Source organism: Stegastes partitus, unplaced genomic scaffold (assembly GCF_000690725.1).
Source record: "Stegastes partitus isolate 25-593 unplaced genomic scaffold, Stegastes_partitus-1.0.2 Scaffold51, whole genome shotgun sequence".
Taxonomy (NCBI): domain Eukaryota; kingdom Metazoa; phylum Chordata; class Actinopteri; family Pomacentridae; genus Stegastes; species Stegastes partitus.
In genome coordinates this window covers 168,433-178,845 of record NW_007577782.1, presented here as the reverse complement: position 1 = coordinate 178,845, position 10,413 = coordinate 168,433, and the positions used below count along the sequence as shown (strand labels likewise).

Here is a 10,413-nt window from a genome sequence, read left to right as displayed (position 1 = left end):
TAGATAGATAGATAGATAGATAGATAGATAGATAGATAGATAGATAGATAGATAGATAGATAGATAGATAGATAGATAGATAGATAGATAGATAAAGTTCATCTCGTAAATTATTTCAAGCACAAATTTCAGATAATCTGTCCAATGCTGATCACAGGCAAGTGAAGGATCCTCAGAAGAAAAAAAACAAACAAAAAACGACACCATCATAAATAGCAGCGCCTCATGCTGCCATGTGAATGTTTCCTTTGTTCTTCATAATTTATCATCTATTCACCGATGTTCTTTTCCAGCACATTGTCACTTGTCACGGCAGCACGCTGCTCCCTCAGTTCTTGGCCATGTACAGAGTGACTGTGGAGAGCGAGGACACCTACCTGTTAGTGATGAGGAACATGTTCAGCCACAGACTGCACGTACACAGAAAGTACGACCTCAAGGTAAATCCTGCACCAGTAAATCCTTAAAGTATTCTATCACATTTTTCACGCCAACTTGATAAAAAGAAAACACCATCTGCAGGAATTTGAAAGACAGAATCACATCATGTAATTAACCTTTGTTTTAGTCTTCATGAATTTAAGTAAAACCTCAGCCAAAGCTACCTCAGCAGCAACCACACTACTGGATTCATGGCCATTCATGTATCATGTATGAAGACACTGACTTCCAAGGGCTTATGATTGATTAAAAAAAAAAAGAAAAAAAAGCCAAGATAACAGTTATAGCTCTTGAATTAATGTGTTTCTATAGTAACTTGGCTCAATAGGAACATATCAGTGAGTGTCTTTTCTTTCCTCAGGGCTCCCTGGTGTCTCGTGAGGCGAGTTTTAAAGAGAAGGTGAGATCAGATTCAGATTTTTTTTAAAAACACAACAAAAAAAAAGTATGACTGGCTCCAGTTCAGCTATTTCTGCAGACGTACAGCTGTATTGATTACTGGCAGTTTATTGAAGCGTTGCAGTCAGATTTACTTTCAATAAAGCATGAGTGCTGTCGTGGGGAGTTCAAGAGACAGTCAGCTAATAAGGATGGATGTTGTTTCTGGTGTAAGAAAAGAAAAGAATAAAGAAAAGAAAAGAAAAGAAAAGAAAAGAAAAGAAAAGAAAAGAAAAGAAAAGATCCCATAAAAGTAGCTGAGTATTTTTTGAGCTTGTTATTTTTGATGCTGATCTGATCAGATATTCTAGAGGAATAATGGCAAGAACATACAAAAAGAGTTTGTGCTGACCTACTGTATACGGCCTTCAGAAGGAGTAGCCCAAAAGACAGGTTCTGTATTTGTTGTGCCACTAAAATAGGCTCCTGGTTGACAGTTGTTTTTTTTTTTTTTTTAAAGATAGAGTAAGATATATAAAATATAATATAATATAATATAGAGAGTAATCGTGCCAGTGTGTTTGTGTGCATGTTTTTGTTTTTGTCTGTTCACAGTCTAGCACTTTACAGGAGAGGAGCTTGAACCTGAAACTTCACATATGACCTCGGTATGGTGGAGTGATTAGATTTTGGGGTCAATACATGCACTGGTGAGGTCAAAGGTGGCATTTCACAAAAAAAGCTCTGTTTGACTGAAAATGCACCAAAAGACATAAGTTTAGTACACTAGCTTAGGAAGACATTTGAGGCCTATAAATTGATGATGTAGCATATGACCTTGAGTCAAAGGTCATGGTCACACTGAAGGTCTTAAATCATAACAAATTTTAAATCCATTATAACTTGGACACGATGTAAAATAAAGAAACAGTTTCTTATTAGAATCAGATAGGAACCCATATTGGTGATGTGACATTTGACCTTGGATGAAAGGTCAGGGTCACACTCAAGGTCATACATCTTAGATGCTCAGCTGTAGGTGTAAATTACAGCAAAATGCTTCCCCTCAATGCAAGACATCTGTTACATGATAGACTAAACTCTTCTTACATTATGTATCATTTTAAGGCAAAATCAAGGCAAGTTCATCCTCAAGTAGGTGCACAGTAAAACTCAGAATCAGGTAAACATGCATACATTGGGCAGCTGTGTCCATCTACTGAGGGCTCTCTAGTTTTAGAGAGAATCAGTTCTATGCAGCTTTAAAGTTGGAGGACTAGAGTGAGACGGATGCTGTGGCTGATTCATAAATACTGATGTGTTTCAACTTCATGCCTCTAACTTGTAAGTCAGGAATTTGTCCAAAAAAAAGGGCAAAAATGTTCAAGCCTAAGCCAGGATCCAAAAGAAACCTTCTTGCTGTAAGGTGACAGCAGGAAACGCCTCATCAAGAGTCACTGAAAACTAAAGGCACAGAAGCTGCCAAGTAAAGACCAGTTATACAGTCACACACACCCTGTTGTGTATGTGCGTAGACTGCAATGTGCCACACTTGATTTACAACACATTTGTGGCTGCAGATTCTTATACAGGTTCCTCCTCAACGTAATAATGATGTTTGCTTGTAACTATTAGCTGTTTTTAAGTTGTTGTTGTTGCTGTTTTTTTTTTTTTAACAGGTTGACTAATTTCCTTACAAGTAAAATTGGTAAATTGTCTCCTGAACACATTTTTGGTACATAAAATAAATAGCTTGAGTCATCTTAACAAAACAATAATTTGAGACTTCATTTCTGCAGTAAGTTAAGGAGTTCTAGTGAGATCACTGACTTTGAGTAAATCTGAGAGAAATTCAGTTGAACAAAAACATCTTAACAAGCTTGAATCTGCTGCACCTGCACTACCGCCGTCTGTCTGAACATGTGGACATACTTAGTATTCAGGCTGTTCGCCTACACTTGACAGGCTACATCTCTGACTGCAAACCAAGAAATGTACTTATTGAAATGTGTGACCGAGGGCACAGTGTGAAATCATTCTCCTGTGTGTAATTGTTTTTTTTGTTATGTTTTGTTTTGTTTTGTTTGTGCATTGCGACAAATGCGATTTCAGATTAGATCTTCAGAGATGTTTTTGCTGAAAAAAATCACTTAGCAACAGGCTGTTTAAGTAACATCAGAAGCCCTCTGCTGGGCCTGAAGCGACTCTGACCTAGATAAAAAGAATAAAAAATATCCTGTTGAATGTTGAATGGATGGAGATTGAATAACTGCAGAGCTGTGGGAACCTTTGATATTTTCATCTCTGTTGATTTGGAAGAAAAACAAAATTGGGGCAATATTGTTTGACTTGCATGTCACTGAAAATAGCACGGCTGCAAATGATTTAATGAGAAAAATGCTAATGAATGTTATAATTTGCAATTTTTTATGCTTAATGCATTTGAGCTAATCTCACCCCTGTATTTTCAGGTCAAAGAATTGCCCACTTACAAGGACGTAGACTTCAGGAATAACATGCAAAAAGTTTATGTGAGCGATGAGGAGAAAGAGAAGATAATGGACAAGCTCAACAGAGATATAGAGGTAAGAAAGTGTTGCTGTTTATTTCATTATTTTCTTGGCTTTTAGAGTGTAAGTGTCTCAATTCATCAAATGCCCCACACCTGACCATCTTCAATTTGACTTATTTGTTTTTAAAAGGATGAATATTTATAAGATTGATATTTACCAAAAATCTGGGGTCATAGGTGACATTAGTTTTTGAATTTGAAATCTTAAAGAGAGTTTGGGCCATTTTCTTTGTGCTAGGCAAAGTTTATGGTGTCTTAGCTTGAGAAATAATGTAGCCTGAGTCATGAAATTTTGCAGGCTCATTTATATTTACATATGATCCCCAATGGTACAACCCTGCTTTGATAGATCAGTGCAAACCAGTTATATGATGGTGCAACTTTGGTCAAAAAATGTCCAATATTACACCAACAATAAAACTTTTATTTTTGACTGCAAGAGGCACATTTTTGTCCCAGTGATTGGCACCAATAGGAGCTTTAAACATGTATAGTCCCAGTCAAAAATAAAGAAAATGTAATTTTTTTGTGGCCAATATTTGAACATGCATTGAGCAGGTATGATGGTGAAACCACTAAGATAGTGTTCAACTGGAAGAGTTATATAATATTAATGGGCTAAAAGAAAAATCACCGTTTTCCAACTCATAGTGATTTGACTGCAGACATGTCAAGACCATTGTACGAAACCCTCTGTACCAACACATACACAAAAAGAAAAGAGAGAACAAAAAAAAATCACATATATATACATACATACCCGTACATATACACACACACATCTATATACATACGCACATTCAATACACAAAATAAATAAAAATAAATAAATCTATACCTAATATGCACACACCTGTCTCTCACCATATATATATATATACACACATACATACACACACATATACCCATGTACATACACGCACATAACAATACCCATAACACACATAACCAATGTAACTAGTTAACATGTCTGAAAAAGGGTAGAAAGAAGTAAAACTTATTGTGCTTCAAATAATTTTATGAAAAGTGGTACCCTAAGCAATTTTGTCCATGTTCATTATGTATGTGTCAGACATATATGTTTTAACTTGTTTATATTTCTATATCAAGATCTGTTTTAGTTCTATACAACCTCCTTAGCAAAGATTTAGTGACACGGAAAAAAAAATTTGGCAAAATATGAAATGATCAGGCATGAACTTTTTTTAAAAGTTTGGTAAACTGAGGTGGAGAATGACTCTCAGTTTCTCTGCAGTTTCTTGTGCGTATGAGGATCACAGACTACAGCCTACTGCTAGGGATTCACGATGTTGAACGGGCCGAGAGGGAGGAGGAGGAGGAGATGGTGTCTTCCCTCGAGGAGGAAGAGGAAGATGAAAGTGACCCGGCCCCTGCTCCGGGCTCCACCTCCCCTGAAGGCATCGCTGGCTACATGAACTCCTTCAAACCCCTGGGTCCCGGAGAGTTCGACCCTTACGTGGACGTCTATGCTATTCAGAGCGCTGTGGGTGAGTCCTGAGACATGTCTGAGTGATTTAATGTAAGTTAAAGGAGCTCTGTGCTACAACACACCTAAACCTCATCCCACACAGGTGAGATCATACATGCAGAGATCAATATTGCTCTCCAAATGCTGTGAAATCCTTGTAGGTGCGCCCCAGAGGGAGGTGTATTTTATGGGTCTGATTGACGTGCTCACGCAGTACGACACCAAGAAGAAAGCCGCTCACGCTGCCAAGGCTGTCAAACACGGGGTGAGAGATCAGTGTTCCTTATAAAAGGGATTGGCTGGCATTATGCACCCTTTGCATCTCTATCCTCCGAAGCGTAAAAGAGCTGCTTTTCCCTTTTTGCTGTTCACTTATTTTGTGTTTCTTCTGTGTGTTTTTGCAGGCAGGAGCTGAAATCTCAACGGTTCATCCGGAGCAGTACGCTAAACGTTTCAGAGAGTTTATTACCAAGATCTTTGCCTAGTTCAAGGATTCGCCAACATTTGTTTAACACTACATGTCAAATTAGCACGGAAAATTTACTATGTGTTTTTCGAATACTTCCCCGTCACGTTATTCTGCGCTGCAAAATGGACCACACATTTATTCTGAATGAAGAATTTGCATACAGGATGAAGAATGTCTTCTTGGCGACTCGTTTGCTGTTAATGCGTTGCTTTTGTTGACACTTAAAGGTTTGGCAGACACTGCTTTCACTTTGGGTGATGGCCAGGGATGAAGGATTTGTGAAAGAAATCGTTCAAGGTGATGCAAGTAAACTGCACTGATAGAAATGTATTTTTTTATAGAGGTCAAAGGTGAAGATGATGAGAAAAACATCACATTCATCCAAAGTACACACAATCTTCCTTCAGTAAGAAATGCAGGTTGGAAGGAAGATTTCTGATTTGTTTTTCATTTGTTTCCATTAATGACAACACTTTATAAAAGAGATACGTTGATGTGATTGTGCTAATTGGTCAAATCTACATGCCTCTATTAGGAACAATATAATATTCATGTCTTTTCCAGTATTGAGGTGTGTTTACACTGATAACACGTCTTATTGTACATTCAAAGCAAATTAAACATAAACCACACAATATGACTGAGCACCACGCCTGAATACTGATGTCTTTCATTTTTGAGCACATGCTCCATTGAATTATATTTCAAAATCCAGCATGTAATTATTTCACAAATATATAACTGGAACTGTTTTTTTTAATGAAGAATAAATGTATCTGGTCCATTAGAGATTATTCTGGAAACTGTTTAGTTTTCATTGCCAGTAAAGAAATGTATATTTGCCGTCATCTGTGAGTAAAATAAGCCGCTGCAAATTTCAGAGCAGGAAGTCTGATTCTATTTGTGTTTTGAAAGAGACGTCACCGAAGGGCAACGCTTCTCCCTTCAGCTCTCTATTGTGCTTCGCTGGAGTGCAATACTGTGCCAGCTTCAAGGTTGCATCATCTGAAAGGCGCTGCGGCACACTAATTGTTAAGCAGCATGCTGATCAAAGGGCTTTTGTGTCAAATGTTACAGCTTGGATCTATGTGTCATATTAACTATTTAGCTACCTGATGCTGGGTAATGTAAGAAATCACATATGGATGAGTTTAACAAGTCAGTACGAGCAGAAGCAAACTGTGGGATTCAGAGATCTGACTGCACATGTGTTCCTTTAAAATGTATCCTCAGCGGTGAAGCATTAATTTTTGTTCTTATTTAGTCCTCTCCCACCGTCCCAGTCCTCCTGGCACACATTCCTGAAACTCCTTTTGAGATTGTCATGAGGATTTTTACTTTGGACTCAGAGCTGAGTGGACAAACAGAGGCAGGGAAATGACAAAAAAAACTAAAACAAAAAAAACTTGTGAGAATCCAGGATTGTTTTAAATAACGAGTTGCAGGACTTAAACTTAAACTGGCATCATAGCAATTTTGCTTAATTTTTTTGACGATTTTCTCTTCTATTCTAAGATGGAAATGATCATCTCAGCTAATTACTGTACATTACCCTTTCAGAGTTTAATACACTGCTGTGTCTGGCTTGTGTACACTCACTTATCTTTTACAGTCCAGTTTTGTATTCAAAATAAATGTTCCAGAGCTGAAGTCTGGCTTCACGTCACAATCAAATCTATCTGTATTAACGGGAAAAGTGTATTTCCTCTTACATGTGGTGTGATCTATAAAACACATTGATGTGGTTTTCAGAGATGTGGAGCTGTTGGCTGCAGTTCACTAAAATACAGCAGAGAGTGACTTTTTTTTTGTTCAGCAGGAGTCAAATCACTGAAAAGATCCAAATTGAAAAGTCACTGCAAATACAATGAATCCGTAACTTTCAACTTGTCTTCATGGAAACCTTTCACAACCCATGCGTCGCCTATTACGAGCGACCTTGTTGTTGATGACGAGTTTTTCTCCATTTTCTGTGTATGTTTTGTTTCCTCTTGGAGCTTTGAATGCTATAAACATAATGCCCCTGAAAACATTTGGTTTGGCCAGATGCCGTGCTATGTAACAAACTAAAAGCAGTATCGTGCTTTTTTTCCTGTTTTAAGATGATACGAACCTCATATTTCTGATATTTCCGTAAAGTTCCTGAAGACAAACACACAAAAATCTCAAAAAATTTAGAGAAAAATCATGTGATGCAGTTTATTTTGAATCTAAGAAACTAACGTACCTCAGAGATGGCGATACAGTAATGAAAAGTAAACAAGTGTATTCATCAAAGTACTATACTTAAGTACATATTCAAAGGGTTGCACTTTACATCAGTGTTTCCATTTTATGTAGCTTTATACTTGTACTCTACATCTCAGAGGCAAATAATCCTCTTTTTAATCCGCCACATTTGCTGGCAGCTTCAGTTACTTTTCAGATTCCAGTTTTGATGCCCTTCATGTCCATTGAAAACCGTATAAAAATGGAGATTTTGGATGTTTGTGTTCCTTTATGGGCTGAGAAAAATCTCCTACTTTCCAGAATAAATAAACTATTTTGAGCTGGTAAATAGAAAAAAATTAGGCAAACATGGTTCTAACTGGGGCTGCAAGGTGGGTTGGTGGTTAGCACCGTTGCCTTGCAGCAAGACGGTTGCCTGTTCGCGTCCTGGTGAGGACACCTGGGATCTTTCTGCGTGGAGTTTGCATGTTCTCCCTGTGCAGCGTGGGTTTTCTCCGGGTTGTCCGGCTTCCTCCCACAAGTCCAAAAACATGTTGAGGTTAATTGGGGACTCTAGATTATCCGAAGGTGTGAATGTGAGTGTGCTTGGTTGTCTGTCTCTAAGTGTAGCCCTGTGATAGACTGGTGACCTGTCCAGGGTGTCCCCTGCCTTCACCCTAAGTCAGCTGGGATAGACTCCAGCCCCCCCACGACCCTAGTGAGGACTAAGCGGTGTATAGATAATGGATGGATGGATGGATGGATGGTTCTAACTGACAACGAGGCTGGACTGAAAGATGATCTTGTAGAAGATGACACACTACAACAGCATATAAAGTAAGTCAAATTTGCTCAAACGTACAAGTATTACAGAAGTAAAATGTAACCAGCAGTCATATTAACCCAAATATATTATATATGACAGTAAAACTCTGACATTTTACTGCAGAATAAGTACATTTACTTTTGATACTACACAATGTTGCTGGTAGTACTTTTTCATAAGAATGCTTCTGAATGCACATGTAGTGTAGTATTTTCATAATGTGGCATTGGTGCTATTAATCAAGAATCTGAATACTTTCCTCCACCACTGACAGTATATAAATGAGTCCATGACTTCGACCTACAAAGAAGTAGGCCAAAGCCAGTCGGGGCCTTCAGCGACGACCGGTTTGATCCAGAAGATCTTATGTTAAAATGGTAGTCGAGTGCTCTGTAACAACTACCAGAGGACTCGAGAAAACGAGTCTCTGAGCTCAGTTTAAAACACAAACTGCTCTGCACGCCAGCATGTGATGCCACAGTTCCCCTCAACGTCCCAGGAGCAAATTCTACAGTTTATTTAACAAAATAAGCCATTAAATAAATCAACTTTGAACAAGACACACAAAACCAAACAAAACACCACATCTTGGGCAGTAGCATTACTGTATTGATAATGATTTCTTTTCCCTCTGTGAATCATCGCATGAGTAAAAAAAATACAAATGGAGAGAGAGATGCTTACATCACAGACGTGTACAGTCAGCTGAGTCTTCAGATCAACAACAGAAATACATACAGTACTGCAGGAGGGTTGTTTTTTTAGGCATTTTCTAAAAAATACTTTTGTGGGGGAACATTCCTCTGTTGCAGGTTTATTTTCAGCCACTTACAAACATCATTAAGTCATTCGAGGTTTTCATCCGCCACATCGCACTTTTAATTTCTATTAGTCACAGCAGGAGTAATGTTAGTTGATTAAAAAATAAAAACGCCCCGCCAAGTGGATCAAAACAGTGTCATCTGGAAACCACGTTAGTATTCGAAGTAATGAACTCATATCTGTCTACATTCAACCGAACAAAATCAAGGCATTTCACTTGTTCTTTTACATTTCTAGCGTTTACACTCGCTTGATAATGAGCTACTGCTGGAGTCATAATGCACACACCCTGTACAGTATTAATGCCACCGATACAAACAGAACATAAAAATCTCAGAGTTAATCAGGTGGTTATCAAAGGAAAAGGAAAAGCTGCGCAGTAGGTCTCTGAGCAGCTACGAGCAAAACCCCTTTTGAGTTTTATACACGGAAACCGACTGTACAAATCATACAATAACAATCTGGAAAATGAAGCACTTTTAAATTTTTAGATTTATAGTATTTTTTATCAATGCATTTCTATACAGTTATTTTTTTTTCTTTAAAACTCTTTCCAGCCACAGTAAAGTTTTGAAACTCACATAACATTTTTTTTTTTTTTGATGCACTGAATGACCAGCCGCGTACTGAAGTTAAAACCGACATTCATCGTCAAAATTAATAGCTGCTGCCGTCTTTAACGTTGGGAATTCAAGCCGCCCGTCCCTCTATCAGACAGTAAACTTATTGCAGTTCTTTACGTCTGGGCCCTAGATGCTCAGATAAGCTGCTTTGAGGCTGCAGGCGGGTTTCCATCCTCAACTGAGAGCAGAATAAAGGTGAATATTGACTGCATGGTGAAATGTGAGTCATACCATCTGGCACACAGTTCAATACATTCCTATCAAAACCTGAACGCCGAAACCATTTTGGATGTCATGTTCTGTTACCATCATATACAAAGTGTAGTCAGGAAAATTTCTATTTTCATTTTGGTTAAATCATTCCAGCAGACTGAAATGTGTCCCCCCCCCTCCTCCCCCACCACCCCAACCTCCCCTCCCCACCTGACAAAGCAAAACACCTCCACAAACCTCAGCCTGGCTTCAGGAGCGCAAACATCTGCCACGACAGTCCCGCCGGCCTGCATGTATGTACAGGACACTATGAGGGCAAAGCGACAAGCTCACACACGCACACGCACATTATGCCCACGCCACATTTTTCAG

General features: G+C 38.5%; 1 protein-coding gene across 1 annotated transcript in view; it reads left to right on the top strand.

The window, feature by feature from the left end:
• Window positions 1-6,016, top strand: part of LOC103376565 (phosphatidylinositol 5-phosphate 4-kinase type-2 gamma-like) — an 11,636-nt gene extending 5,620 nt beyond the window's left edge. Inside the window, exons 5-10 of the mRNA XM_008306965.1 lie at window positions 294-440; window positions 803-841; window positions 3,291-3,404; window positions 4,647-4,899; window positions 5,042-5,145; window positions 5,285-6,016. Coding sequence (XP_008305187.1) covers window positions 294-440; window positions 803-841; window positions 3,291-3,404; window positions 4,647-4,899; window positions 5,042-5,145; window positions 5,285-5,365 — 738 coding nt within the window. The 3' untranslated portion in view covers window positions 5,366-6,016. The remainder of the gene's footprint in view (window positions 1-293; window positions 441-802; window positions 842-3,290; window positions 3,405-4,646; window positions 4,900-5,041; window positions 5,146-5,284) is intronic.
• The last annotated feature ends 4,397 nt before the right edge of the window (window positions 6,017-10,413 follow it).